Raw genomic sequence first — 15,680 nt, 5'->3', positions numbered from 1 at the left:
AAAGTGCAGCTTATACATTGTGGTAAACATCTCCTTTTGTGTTCCACACAAGAAAGAAAGTCAAATACATTTGAAACAACAAAAGGGTGGTCAATGATAACAATTTTTATTTCTTGGATGAACTATCCCTTTAAATTAAACAGTATGTGTTTTGTCTAAGTAAAGAAATGGTAAACACAGAAACCCTCCCAGGAATAATTTTCTACTTTGGTCATTACGTGATTCTCTGGTCTAAAATTCTCCACCGCTAATGTGCTTTAAACACTTTGGTTAGTCTAAACCAGGAATTAACTTCAGTGTCTGGGAAGCAAGCACAATACATGCACCTATGAAACAAATGCCACTTGATTTGGTAAGAGCATAAGTGTGCATTAAATATGCAAGACTGTAGAAAGTAATACTGTGGGGGTGGTGTAATAGATCTGGGGTGGTAAATGAAAGATTGTAGGTTCAGACCCCCAGGAAGGACGATCCACGGTAATGCCCTTGTGTAAGACTTTACTATACATCAAAATTGAATTGTAGGGGAGAGCAGAATAATTGTAACAAGAAATTGTAAAATTTTAAAGCACAACAAACTCACTAAAATATATTGGTATATCCATGCATAATTCCTCCTTTCAGAATTACTAAAAGTTGCAGTAATGTGGATTATTTTACAATTATTTGAGCAAGTCAACTAAAAATATCTAATGCGACTTTTAGTTTTATGGACAATTTTTTTTTTTTTTTTTACAATTTACTGCATGATTTGGTTAGCAATATTACAACAAAAAAAAAATCATATATAAATGTAAGTCTCCTCTAAGTAGAAATTAAATATATTTTACATTACAGTTATTTCAGTTACAGTTAAAATATAGTGTAATGAAATCAGCATTTGCTTTTGTCTACTTCTAGTACAATTTTATCTGACTTCATTAAGTAATACATTTATTTGTCTCAAGCCCAAATGTTTGAAGAAAAGTCTAAATGTGTTGCAATTATCCTTACTGTCCTTGCATAAAAGCAAGATGCAATCTAGTGCAATGGCATACAGCTTGAAAATACTAATCTTCTCAAAAATAATATCAGAATGCATCCTTTCCACTAATCTGCAGGCCATAACGCTAAGATTTATAAGATACAGTATGTATTTAAAGTTATGTGATGTGTGTATGTGGTTGTGTGTGTAAGTGTGTTCTTGGCTGCTTAAGTCAGCATACATTAGAGCAAAAGACTCAGAATAAGCACAGTGACATCACTGCATGTGGCTTGAGCCCAAGAAACACCTCAATGGTTTTGTGTGTTTGGCATGTGTGTGCGTGCAAAAAAAAGAGCGCAAGACTGAAAGAAAGGTTACTAGACAAATCAAATCAGTAAGCAAAATAATGTTCTGATGAAAAGATACATTTTTATTTTATTACCTTCACTGCTTCATTTGATTTATGCCATTTATACAGGGAGTGTTTGTTGTCTTTTTACTATACTGTTGATTTAAGCTGGTTGTATACAAGTCCAAATATCATTGAAAACTATTATGATAGAAATATTAAATTAATAGCTCACCAAAAAAATGAAAAGTCTTTTATCACTTACCCTCATGTTTTTCTGAACCTTTATGATTTTAGTTTAAAACATTTTTTTTTTTGAAGTTGTAATTAAAACTTTTTTGGAGTATGTTTTATAAGAAAATACTTTAGTCTTACATTAAAAAAAAAAAATTCACATTTAATTCAATGTGTTTCTTGTAATTAATTGTGAAATTTACTAGCAACGGTCGCTTTATTTCTCTCCTGATTGAAATGAGATGGCTTCTCTGGAGAAATCAATAACATGGATAGAGGACTTGTATTTCAGCCAGAAGCATTGGTTTGAAGTCAAAAATGTCTTGATGGATTTGTTTTCTTACAAACACACAGCTTTTCACTTCACAAGACGTTCATTTATGGACTGGAGTCATGTGGGTTATTGTAATGTTTTTATCAGCGGTTTGGATTCTCATTCTGAGACCCACTCACTGCAGAGGATCCATTGGTGAGCAAGTGATGTAATGTAATGCTAAATTTCTCCAAATCTGTTCTGATGAAGAAACAAACATATTTACATCTTGGATAGCCTAAGAGCGAATAAATCTTCAGCTAATTTTCCTTTTTGTTGAACTGTTCCTTTAAATTTCTGTTAAAGTTGAAATACTTATGCCAGCTCTTAATTTGTGTACAAACATAAACAGAGTCTAAATGGATATGGGAGGGTTTTGTGGAAAAACAACAGATCTGTCATTCATTTCCATCTAAACTTACAACATGCAAAATGAAAAACAATCTTCATTTTAATAGCCACTAAACACTCACCAGTGCAAACAATGCCACGCTCCAGGGCCTACAGAACATAAAACAGGTCGTATGAAGTGCCCATGCCTCATCCACTGTAACGTAAGCCATGAAGTTTGATTGAACACGGGCCCGAACCGATCCCTCACACACTTCATCTATCACTGGGCCTCACGGAGAACGCACGTCTCGAGGGAGCGAGCCAGTTCATCTCGTGGAGCCATCTCTATTGACCTCCGCTGTCGCTGTAAAACAAACAGCCATCTGTAAAAAGCATCCTGACAAAATATTTACTGTGAATGACAAATGAGCGAGGGTGGGGGTATTTTTGGCTGGCCAAAGGAAAGCCTATGCACAGTTAACTACCATTAAGTGAGGTTGACAAAACTGAAATAGAAGCTTTCTGGACATCCATGGATTGAAACTGATGTGTAATTGGGAAATAAGAGGATAAGTGGTAAAAAAGATGACCTGATGACTGATAGAACAGAGCTTCTCAAACTTGAGGTCTCAACCCCATGTGTCACCATTTTTTATGGCACATTTATAAAAAAAAAAAAAAAAAAAAAAAAGACTATAGAAATTTTGGTCTTTTAGTCCATGTTTTAGTTAGGCCATTTAATTTTCTAGTGTATTCCTTAAACGTAACAAAATTCACTCTTTGATACATGCATTTAAAACAAGGAAAACTGACCAAAATAATGATGACTCATCCTGCACTACACTCATCTTTGTCCAATCAAATACTCTAGAATGTGAAAGCCCCTCCCCCTTATAACATTTTAAGACCAGTTTCATAAGAAAAGTAGACTAACTATTTTATGTCGCGATTTCATATCATGTGAATCGTGCCCAAACACGATTTTTAGAAAAAAGCATGCATAAAAAGTCCCCTCCTACCCCACCATTAAGCCTAACCATCAATGGGACCCAAGCAGATTGTACGAAAATGTGCAAATAAAAAAGGACAAATGCATACGAATTAGCCATCAATTACATACAAATACAAAAGGTGTACTTTGGCTGCTTCAGTTAAGACAAGTAAACACTTGCATATCGACTTGACATATGCAAATTACTCACAATCACAAACCTGTTGAAAACTTTATGTTGAAGGTTGACGACGGGCCATTCCCTTCCCTGTTTGCGAGAGTAGTTTGACAAGTTGTCGGTAAAACTGACCGGCAAAAAAGCGATGCACAAACATACGGCAGCGTGCAGCTTCGGCGTTGACTGGAGAAGGGCTGACTGGGTGTGATGTGATCTGTATGAGGTAATGGCAGGAAAAGGTAGTGAGGTAGTTTTTATTACCCTGGCTCGTGCCTCCCCTGCCTCCAGCTGACACTATCTCAGTCTAATGAGAATAAATGTGATTCCAGCCCCGAGATGTCCGGCAGCCTGCACCTTCTTCTTGCGCGCGTCTGCCGCTGATAGTTTCTCTAGGAGGAGTGTGTGTTTAGGGAGTGGAGCGCACGCTGTTGATCAAATGACCGCCAGTAAATCAAATCATTATGATGTCCCCCAAGAGAAAAACACAGGCTTCCATTACCCCCCTTTTTTTGTGCCATTTTTTAAACGAAGACGTCACCTTCTCTCGACTGTCCCCTTGAAGAGACAAGTAATGAAAGGAAAGGAGAGTGGATGGGGGGTTAACAGTTGTCCGTACGGATACAGTGACCCTGCGGCTCCGTTTTAAATGATTTGCAGGGCAGCAAGAGCAAAACTTCTGCCTGACTTCACCCGTTCGGTTCGGGGACGCGCCAAAGTCACCCAGTGATGATGACATCATAGAGGATGATGTAATCCAAGAATTCCAGACTAGCCCTCGTGCCTATTTTCACAATCAGAAAACTTTTCCAAACGAGGAGCACTAGGGTGAAAAAAAAAAAAAACCATAATCCCTCAATTAGAACTGAAAATTTAATTTAGATGCCAAAAGCGGTTGCTTTGCCAATGAGAGAAAGCAATGAAAATCTTAATGGAAAAAACAGAATAGGTTTATGCTATTATAAACTAGGCTGGAGTTTAGCATCCATTATAGCATTATATAACTTTTGAATAATATAGCATTACGCACTGGAAATTATTGTTTATAATTTTTATTCTATTGAATGCAAAGTGTAATTTTGAATTTTGGAAGCATGGTGTACATAAAATGTATTACCTATAAAGTTAACACCACTAGATTCCATTTTTTCTTTCAGTCTGTTGTTACAATCGTTCTCTTCAACTGGCCTACCATTTTACACCCCTGTAGTTATGTATATTCTACAATATTGTAGCCTATTTATTGCATGTAACACATTATATATTATTGTAGCTACCTTATAAATTGAGATTAAGATAACAAATAACTATTATTTAATTCTTTTAAGTGCAATTTACATGGACAATAATCCTAAATTTTGATTGTTTTCAAATATTCATGCATGCACATTTCTAATCCTTGCTAAATATAGGCTAGTCTATATAATTACATTTTAAATATAAAATAATTTACACATTTTAAAATTCGGTCATCATTCTTTCGCCCTCATGTCATTCTAAACTTCATGGGGTTCAGTGTCTTTTAAAGTAACTGTCTTTGTTCTGAAGAAGAAAAAAAAAAAGTCATACAGGGTTGGAACTGACTGATTTTTCATTTTTGGGTGAAGTAGGCCTACTACTTGAATGTGTTAGCTGCACAATTAAATTACAAACTAATGAATAACCATAACTGTCTTGAATTCAAAAGTCCCTAAAAATTGAAACAAAGCTGACTGTTAAAGTGTAAATGTGGGTGTGTTTTTTGTGGGTGTAAAGGAAGCTCTCACTCACCTCTGTCCTGAGGCTAACCCTCCCACTCACCCACCTCAGTAAGCATGACCCTAATTCAAACCATGTGCCTCCAAATTGAAAACATGGATTCAAAATGGAGTATTTGCTTTTTCACTGACTAATGTCTCCCAGGAGACACCTTCAGCCGGTCTAGTTGTGTCAGAAAGAGGGGCAAGGGGCAATATTGAGTGTTCATAAGCCTTCAGTTAAATGCTCTTGCATGAGCTTAAGTGAACACAGCACTGCACATACATGGAGTGTGTTAGAATCCAATCTGGGACGATTTCTGACATGAAGGCTTAATTTGAGAGCAGTCACCTGAATGCTGGTGTCCGCAATATAAACTGTGAGATAAATTATCTTCGAACATTTGTTGAGCCTGCGGGTGTGTGGTGTGTGTGCGAGAGAGACAGGCAGGGAGTGATTTGAGTTATAGCGCCCAAACCCAAAGAAAATAATCCAAAAAGAGGATTGCTGTAACTTGATTTGCTTTCTTTACACAGCAATGGTTGAGAGAGGTGGAAAAATAAGTCATGGTTGTAAATGCAGAACTTTGAATGGCATATGATAAACTTTACATTTGTAAGATTGGTATTCCAACACGCCTTGCATTACTTGTATTTAGACAATGACTGCCAACGAAGATTGTTCCTTACTCTCTCTGTACAAAAGTTGTCACTGGGCCGGAAACTTTTCAAAAGGTACTATATTGTACAATTTAGGTACTAATATGTACTTTCAAGGTGTGCCAATGACAGCTTTTGTATCTTTTTTTCTGAGAGTGTAATGGCATCTAATGTTGCTTAAAAACCTTTAACATTCACGGAACCTTTCCATTCCACAAAAGGTTCTTTATAGTGGAAAAGGGTTCTATTCATTTTTAAAATGTTCTTCGCACTATAGAAAGGTTTTTTTAAGAACTGATCTCTGAATGGTTCTTTGGGGAACCAATAATGGTTATTCTATTCATTTTTAAATGGCTCTTCCTTAATTTTTAAGAGTGAAAGCCATGCTACAAACAAAACCCATGCAAAATCATCTGAACCTTTTTTCTTCTTCTTGAATTAGATCCCTGGAAACTTTTCAAACCCTTCACAGGTGCTGAGCTCAAATTTAGTCTGTGGTTCAAAACAAGAGTTTACAGTCACAGCCTCTGGATTGTGGACAGATTAGTCAGACAGTGATACATCTTGTAAAAAGAATGAGGTTTATTGACGATGAAACCAGTTCTGAAGGCTCAATTTAATGCAAGACACGTGAACAATAAGAAATAAAGAGATTCGGTGAAGGTTAATTGACTTATGAGGTACTGATTGAAAGCTTGATTTGTTACCTCAAATCCACATTCCCAAGGTGATGCCATGGCAACCACAGAATGACCTCAGCACTGCATTACATCATATTGTCAAGCAGAGAAATGGGTTCTTCCCTACGCTTGACTCACGCTTATAATGAATCTCAATTGTGCGACTATGACTATGTGTCAAGTCTTTTTGCACTGCTTTTATAATGCAAATATGAAACCAATCACACACACACAAGAAAAACTGTTGTTAATGTGTGACCCTGCACAGATGGAGTCAAGTCAGGGGCAAATAACTCTGAAAGCAGTTTAGACCCGATTTCATCCTAATTCCAATTGTAAAAAAGAGATCAGAGTTCAGAATATCCGTTCAAAAAGCTATTAACCCCAAAATTAAATTCAGTTTAAATTTCAAAAACTGGCTCATATTCAAAACCAGGAGTTCTCTATATTTTATGACGGCTGAGAAGTCATTTTTAATTGTTCCTTAAAACAACAACAAAAAAGTACTGTAGCCACAAATCCCTCATTAAAATATTTAAAGAAGTGTTGTGATGACCCTCTGTGAGTACAAGCACAATAGTGGCCATCAGTTTCCTGTTTTCTCATAATGACTGACTTACTCACAAAAGAGTCAGAGGCCATTCTGATGGGAAATGAGCCGTAGTAATGGGAACGTTACTATCACACAACTTTCAGACAAAAAAATGTTTCAAAACAGAACCTTTTTAACGTACACAAAGACCTTTTATACAGTGGGGGAAAAAATTATTTGATCCCCGGCTGATTTTGTACGTTTGCCCACTGACAAAGAAATTATCAGTCTATAATTTTAATGGTAGGTTTATTTGAACAGTGAGAGAAAAAAATCCAGAAAAACGCATTTCAAAAAAGTTATAAATTGATTTGCATTTAATGAGTCAAATAAGTATTTGATCCCCTATCAATCAGCAAGATTTCTGGCTCCCAGGTGTCTTTTATGCCAGGCAAGGAGCTGAGATTAGGAGAACTCTCTTAAAGGGACTGCTCCTAATCTCAGTTTGTTATCTGTATATAAGACATCTGTCCACAGAAGCAATCAATCAATCAGATTCCAAACTCTCCACCATGGCTAAGACCAAAGAGCTGTCCAAGGATGTCAGGGACAAGATTGTAGACCTACACAATGACCCAAAACACACGGCCAAGGCAACAAAGGAGTGGCTCAAGAAAAAGCACATTAATGTCCTGGAGTGGCCTAACCAGACCTTAATCCCATAGAAAATCTGGGGAGGGAGCTGAAGGTTCGAATTGCCAAACGTCAGCCTCGAAACCTTAATGACTTGGAGAGGATCTGCAAAGAGGAGTGGGACAAAATCCCTCTTAAACGTCTTATCTCTGTCATTGCCAAGAAGGGTTTTGCCACCAAGTACTAAGTCATGTTTTGAGAAGGGTTCAAATACTTATTTGACTTATTAAAATGCAAATCAATTTATAACTTTTTTGAAATGTGTTTTTCTGGATTTTTTGTTGTTGTTATTCTGTCTCTCACTGCTAAAATAAACCTACCATTAAAATTGTAGACTGATCATTTCTTTTTCAGTAGGCAAACGTACAAAATCAGCAGGGGATCAAATATTTTTTTGATGGTGAGAATTATACAGTGGGGAAAAAACATTATTTGATCCCCTGCTGATTTTGTACATTTGCCCACTGACAAAGAAATTATGAATTTATATATTCAATTTATTACTTTTTTTATCCCATTTTGAGTGTTTGCTGCTAAAAAGCTATTTTTTAAAAAAAAGTTTCATCTGACCATAGAAGCCAGTCCCATTTGAAGTTCCAGTCGTGTCTGATAACCGAATATGCTGGAGATTGTTTTTGGATGAGCTAGGAGAATTTTTCTTCAAACCCTCCCTAACAACATGTGGTGATGTAGGTGCTGTTTGACAATATCTTTTTTAAGGTTTTCTGACCCCGAAACTCAACCTTTCTCTACAATTCTCCAGCTGTGGGCCTTGGAGAGTCTTTAGCCACTCAAACTCTCCTCCTCACCGTGCATTAGGACGATATAGACACACGTCCTCTTCCAGGCAGATTTGTAACATTTTATGTTGATTGGAAATTCTTAATTATTGCCCTGATGGTGGAAATGGGAATTTTCACTTTTCTAGCTCTTTTCTTAATGCCACTTCACTAATTTGTGAAGCTCAATTATCTTTTGCAGCACATCAGAAATATATTCTTTGGTTTTTCTCATTTTGATGGATAATTAAGGGAATTTGGACTTTGTTTTCCCTCCTATTTATATTTCTGTGAAACAGGAAGCCATGGTTGGATAATTTCATGTTCATAATCACCCTGGAGTGCTCAAAATTGTACAAAAGAATGGGAATATACTTCAGAGATATTTTACACATAAGAATTTCTAGGGGTGCCAATAATTGTGTCCAACATGTATTAGAGAAAAACATTTATTTCATAATGAGATTTTTCCCCATTTTAAATTGTTTTAGTTCAATGAAAAGTTAGATTTTTGTGATTTTTCTTTTAAATAAAAGATCAAAGGGTGCCAATAATTCTGACCACGACTGTATATACATATATATATTTTGGATATATGGAATTGGATTGGATGTCAAATTGGAGGCCGAAGTGTACTTTACAGAAAAATTATTGTTGGTGGAAAGAAGGTTCTTTGCTGACATGACTACAAAGAACCACAGAAGAACCATTATTCTTAATGGTGCAGTGAGACTGATGGTAATTGTGTTAATAGAATTGCTTGAGGGGATCAAACTTATGGCATCTGTTTCGTAAACATGATTTTATGTGATACTTACTGTGACACACAGCTAAAAAATTACTTTGGAAAGGCAAGAGGAATCAACTGTACCTGTGATGTGCCGTTTTGCTGAACAAGAATGCAAAACTCACAAAGTTGAACATTAGGCTCTCCTAAACGCTCCTATTCTGCTTCTATGAAAACATCAAGCAGGGTCTGTTTTAAGTAAAATACACTGTACAATTATTAACAGATGATAAATTATTAATATCAACAGGAGGAATCTAAAATTAAAGTGTATTTACATCACCCGAGGAGTAATTAAGTACAATAAATATCTATAAGATTGTTGATTCAAAGTTAGTTAAGTAGCCTACAAGAGAGACATTACTTTCTCAAAAGTAATAAATCAAATACACTGCAAAAACATTGCACATCTCAAAACCACCAAACACACCAGTCACGAAGATTCTCGTGACTTCATTCAATCCCAGTTCATTTCAACTACAGGCCGTGATCGTGAGGTCCCACCACACCCTTCACAGCCTATTTTAAGAATCTCAGAAATAAAAGTAACTCTATTAATTCTGTTTCTTTAGTAGAGGGAGCATCTGGAAGGCTGAACGTGGGCACCCGGGTTCGATAAGATCACTCACGGATGCGTCACCCTCCCTCTGATTGGATAATGAATCATACATTGAGAGTGAAGTGTGCGGGAAAGCCCCGTAGTGAAACACAGAGGAGGTTCTATTCAACATGAGATTGAGCTCTGGAGATAGACGTCTAGGGGCCAGGGCCACCCCCCCCCACACACACACACACAGTGGTGGAGAGTAAGGGGTCATCATCCACCACCCACTCGCAGGGTGAGATTTCACTCACTCACACACACACTTCCAGTCAGTCCCCCACTCTCACAACCACCCCAGAGTCCTCATCTGGCTCTGCATCAGAGGAAAAAAGAAAGAGCTGAGAGATGAATAGAAAGAAAAAGATGAGAGAATGACATGACCACACAGGAATATACACATCATGTCTGCTGTATGACAGTCCATGAGAAAACAGAGGGGAAAGTGGATGTAGATAAAGAATTTAAGATGATACATTAGAGCGGGGCAAGTTTCACAAATGGAAATGTCACAATGGCTGCTAATTGTAAGGATTTAATTCACAGATAAAACCATAAATTCTATTCCAATGGTTTTGTATGCTAGTTTTAAACACCTACACTGTTAAAAAAAAAAAAGAAAAAAAAAAAGTTGAGCCAACTTAAAATTAAGGCAACCAGCTTCAGCAGATTTTTGAGTTCTCAACTTATTTTTGTAGGAGATTCTCAAATTTTTGTTGAGTTGAGAAAACTAAAAAATCTGCTGAAGCTGGTTGCCTTAAAATTTTAAGTTGGCTTTTTTTTTTTTTTTACAGTGTATGTCCTAAATTTGGATAATTTATAAACGATGAAAAATTTGTTAATTAAAATTCCACTTTCATGTATTTGTTATACACTCTCAAAAAAAAAAAAAAAGTTACAAAAGCTGCTGGGGCAGGTACAAAAAGCACAAAGTTGGAACATTTAGGTACTAATATACAACCCCTAAATAAGGTACAAAACCACCTTTTGAAAAGATACCTGAGAAAAGTGTAGTGTAGCTGCTAGTGAATATAAACGTATAACGAAGTAGATTTTAAACAAAAGTTAAAATTGGTATATTTGAAAAATTTAAAGTGTAGTAATTTCAGTAATAATGCAATATTTTGTAAGACATTTTTTCATTGCTGATGGTTCATAAATTGAAAAGACACTGTTTTGAAAAGCCATATATTGTTTATATACTACCTTCCAAATGTTTGGGGCCTGTAAGATGTGCAAATGTTTTGGAAAGACATTATCCTCAGCAAGGCTGCATTTATCTGATCAAAAATACAGTAAACAGTTATATTCTGAAATATTATTACAATTTGACTGTTTCCATTTGAATATATTTCTGGCTGAATTTTCAGCATTATTACTCCAGTCTTCGGTGTCACATGATCCTTCAGAAATCATGATTTGATGCTCAATTAGTATTTATTATTATCATGTTGAAAAAAGTTGTGCTACTTAATACATTTTTGGAAACAATAATACATTTTTGAGGAATAGAAAGTTTAAAACAACACGTTGATTTGAAATAGAAAACTTGTGTAGTGAAATGTTCAATAGATTTTTAAGTCTGGTAGCCAGGACTACTGATGAACAGTTTATACCATGTCCAAAAGTTTGAGGTCTGTAAGCTATTTTAATATTTTGCATCATTAGATTTTTACATTGTTAATGTATCATAAATTGTTTATATTTTTTCTTTTTGGAAAAAAAAAACTAAAACAAAAACTATAACATGCAATATAATATACATGCCTACAGAAATTAATTTTTGTTTTAATAAACCCACTCTGAGAAATATTCACAAGATTAAAAAGTCTGACAACTAGACCTAGTTACACACACACACATATATATAAGAAAAACATGTAAACTCCTAATCAGGCAGATTTGAAAGAAAGAAAAAAAACATAAAAGAGGTAAACGGGTGAAAAAAGTGGATGCAGTCTTTGGATGTTGTGGAAAAGTCCAAAAGTAAGACAATCAAGCACAAGTCAGGAGAGATAAACTTAAGACATAACAATTAAATGTTGACAACTTCTAAAAAAAAAAAACAGTGGGCGAAAGAGAGACAAAGACAGGCAGATACGGACCCCCAACAATGCCTGGCCTTTTCCTCTGGTCTTCTTCTCACACAACACTCATCCTTTTACTCATCTGTCTGGGTCTGCTCTCGCCATGTCCCAGGAAGTGACATAATACCCCAGCCATCCATCCTGCTAGAGACTGTCTGCAGCCGCAGCGCTGGCTTCTCATTGGCCTGTTAGGAGCCCACAGTGGTTCAACCCAGACCTCCACGAGCCTGGGGTCGCTGAGTTCAGTCAGTCTTGTGGAAGTAGATACTAAACAACAGCAAACAACAAAGTCATAAAGGACCAGCCTTAGGACACAAAATGTGAAACACAGGATGTGTTTGTGAAGGGCCTCAAAAAAGAATGACGGTGCACTTACAAGATAATTCCAGGGGGGAAATACTGTTAAAAGAAATTAAATACTTTTGACAAGTAACTAGTTTGCAGTAGTATCTTTATTTAGTAAAAGCTGTTTATTTACAAACACTGTTCAAATGGTTAGCCACTTGAGAATTTATTTTCCGCCAAGGTAAAATGAGAAGTTTGAAGTTTTAACTGACTCAGCTGTTTTTAATTCAGTTTTAAGTGGTCATCAACACTTCCTCTGTTGGATGGCAAATTTGGAAAACCTTTACTCGTGTTATTACTGAAGTTAAGTGACCTTCACAGCTTCACACATATTCAGTCAATTTAATATATGAATCAGGTGATGTCATCTAATGGATTCCCCAATTCCAGTGATTTTGTGTCAGTTGTATTCAGTTAATTCACGAGCAAATAAAATGTGTGCATGGCATCCTCTACTGATCAGACTTGATATGGCAGTCTCAGAATGTCTTTATTCATCCTAAACGAGTTTCTCAAACTTTTTGAATTAATTCCTCCCTTTTTATATAATCCAATATATCGCTTGTATTTCTGCTCATTAATAAAACTTTATGCTATCCGTTATGACTTTTTTATGAGAATTGTATCTTCTTCAAATAAAACAATAGTCACTACGGAAATATAATCACAGACTACATCCTGATTCTATGCGTTTTAGGATTTTTAAATATATTAATAATGAACTGAAATGCTTTAAAGTACTTCACATACTTAAAATAAGTTATCCTGTCCTATGTTTTTTAACAGGTTTACCAGCTTGTCCTATCTAAATGTACATTACTTCACAAAATAATACGAGTGATACAAGATTGTTCATAATTGTTTGCTTATAATTTGAGTAATTTTTAACAGTCGTAAACTGTTCTAGACCACAAAGCGTCACAAAAAATATTTCATCATTTAAAACCTAACAGCTTTCTTTTTGTGAAACATTTAGCTTTTTCTCTGTCTTTAAAATAAACACCACTTAACATGCTATTTTGTTATTTTAATGTGTTTACATATATACATGCGAGATAATTCTCCAGTAGTTTTTGAGCCAAAGCATCACAGTTCTTCTTTCACATTAGACCCCAAAAACTCTTTTTCTTCAGAGAGTGGAGCACAAGACGTTTATATTCGTAAAACGCTGGTTTTGTGCACCATCTAGTGACAAGAGAGGATTCCACAAATGCTACAGCATCATTCACAAACACAGCAAAAGTGTATATTCATTTCAGAATGCTCAAACCAGCAATAAAAGAGCCATACCTTAAATTCATAACCAGTTATTCAGGGATGATTGTGTTTGTTGTAACACTGAAAATGATTCCATTTGGAACATAGTTACACTGTGATGTCATAACTTTGGAATACACATAAACAAATGCATATTTTCACACACCCTCCCCCACCCAATTCACTCCTTAACTCTTTCTTTTATAGCAGATGACAAAGGCGGCCACACCAGCCCATCCTGAGGTGTGACGGCCATCTCACCTGCTGAGCTGAGAGTGAATTCAGAAGCATCAGCTGTTAGACTTGTTTTACCCGTACAGTCAGCTGAGCACAGATGCATGATACTGGTATGTGTCGAGAAAATTTTGTACTTAGGCTTGAGTACTGACTCAGGCAAAACAATAAATATGAAGTCAACTCTATAGGTAGCTTTCATGGCAAAACACTTCTTGTGAAGATCAACACCTTCAATCAGAATCTGAAGCATCGTCATACTAATCAAACATTACAGATGATTCACAGATAGCTCACGGCTTGCTTATTTCCTGAGAAAAAAAAGGTAGTGTTTTAATTCATTTCTGCTCCTGAGGTAGTTCCTTAGAATACACAAAGTGATACTGATCTTCATATTTCTGGGAAGGAGTTACAAAGCTCCCTCAGTCTGTGAATGGTCTCGGTGGATGAGAGGTTGTTTTCCTCTCGCACATATGCGAGTAGGTTACCCACAATAAGTCGAAGACAGTCCCGAAGTTCCCTCAAGTCTCTGTCCGAGCGAGAACCGCCTTCTGCAACAGCCATTCTCAAGCATATGTTCTTCAAGTCAACACTGTCCTGAAAGAGAGGACACAAATACGAATCATTAAAAAAGAGCTTATAAATATAAATCACAAGCAAACGAGGGCAGGTGAGTTTAGCATGCAGCACTGGTCAAATGTTGACTAAATATTTATCATTTTAATATGTGACCCTGGACCACAAAACCAGTCATAAGTAGCACAGGTATATTTGTATTAATAGCCAACAACACATTGTATGGATCAAAATAACCGCTTTTTCTTTTATGCCAAAAATCATTAGGATATTAAGTAAAGATCATGTTCCATGAAGATATTTTGTCAACTTCCTTCTGTAAATACACCAAAACTTCATAATATTCATTGCTTCATTTAGACATCTTTAAAGGTGATTTTCTCCATATTTAGATTTTTTTGCAACCTCAGATTCCAGATTTTCAAATAGTTGCATCTCAACCAAATACTATCCTATCCAAACAAACCATACATCTGTGGAAAGCTTATTCATGGTTTACGGTCCAGGGTCACACATATTAGTAGCCTATTTTTTTGTGTGTGTATGGCTATATTGCTATAGATATAAATGTCTGAATCAAACTGGTTAGTAAGCAGACAGCACACATGGGAACTCTTGTTTACAAAGCATCCCATGATGCACCTGCACAGCAGGAATCTAGACAAAAGACTGGCTACTTTGAAGCTAAAATCATTTCACATTATGCGTTATTCGATAGTTTACATAGCTTTTATTGTTATACTAAAATGCTATTTTATCAAATACAACCCCAACATAATTGGTATTAGGGTAACTGGCATGACAATTTGAGTCGTTACAGCACAAACTTTACAGCCTAGACTCATATCAAAAAAGCATCTTACCTTATGCTTGAGCAAACTCTTTCCGCACGAGACGTTTTTAATAACATCTTCCTCTATAGAAATGAGTCGCGTGAGTATCTCGAGCAGTCTCGCGAGGCAGCTCTCTCTCGCTCTCTCCGCGATAGTCTTCAGTCTGCGGGGCTCCTTCATCAAAGCACCTGGACGCTGACCCTCGCCATCTCTATTGCTGGTCGTCGCATGAGCTCGCAGCTCATTTAGGATGTTTAAGGCTTCGATATGATGTGTTAAAGAGCAGAGCCCCATGACTGCCACCTGATCGGCAGCCTAGAGCAGAGTCACTGTTGAGAGAGAGAGAGAGAGAGAGAGAGAGAGAGACGAGGCTATGGTCGAAACAGCGTGACAAATGACCGGTTTTAAATGTTTTTGCTGTGGCATACTGTTTCTCCAACGACTTCCTCATTGTTTGTGTTTGGAGTGGATGAGCGCTTGCTTACACATGCAAATGTGACCTGATAGTCCTGCCCTCTATC

The 15,680-nt window shown here is 36.4% G+C and overlaps 1 protein-coding gene across 1 annotated transcript; it reads right to left on the bottom strand.

Annotated features, from left to right (window-relative positions):
* Positions 1-11,698: 11,698 nt before the first annotated feature.
* On the bottom strand, positions 11,699-15,619 carry dleu7 (deleted in lymphocytic leukemia 7). Its single transcript, XM_079423312.1, has 2 exons — positions 15,190-15,619; positions 11,699-14,347 (listed from the first exon to the last, which is right to left on the bottom strand). The coding sequence occupies exons 1-2, from the start codon at positions 15,451-15,453 to the stop codon at positions 14,141-14,143; spliced, it is 471 nt and encodes a 156-aa protein (XP_079279438.1). The 5' UTR covers positions 15,454-15,619; the 3' UTR covers positions 11,699-14,140.
* Between the last annotated feature and the right edge of the window lie 61 nt (positions 15,620-15,680).

This window comes from Barbus barbus (genome assembly GCF_936440315.1).
Source record: "Barbus barbus genome assembly, chromosome: 8".
NCBI lineage: Eukaryota > Metazoa > Chordata > Actinopteri > Cypriniformes > Cyprinidae > Barbus > Barbus barbus.
The sequence above is the reverse complement of the archived record's forward strand: the minus strand, read 5'-3'. Positions and strand labels throughout refer to the sequence as shown.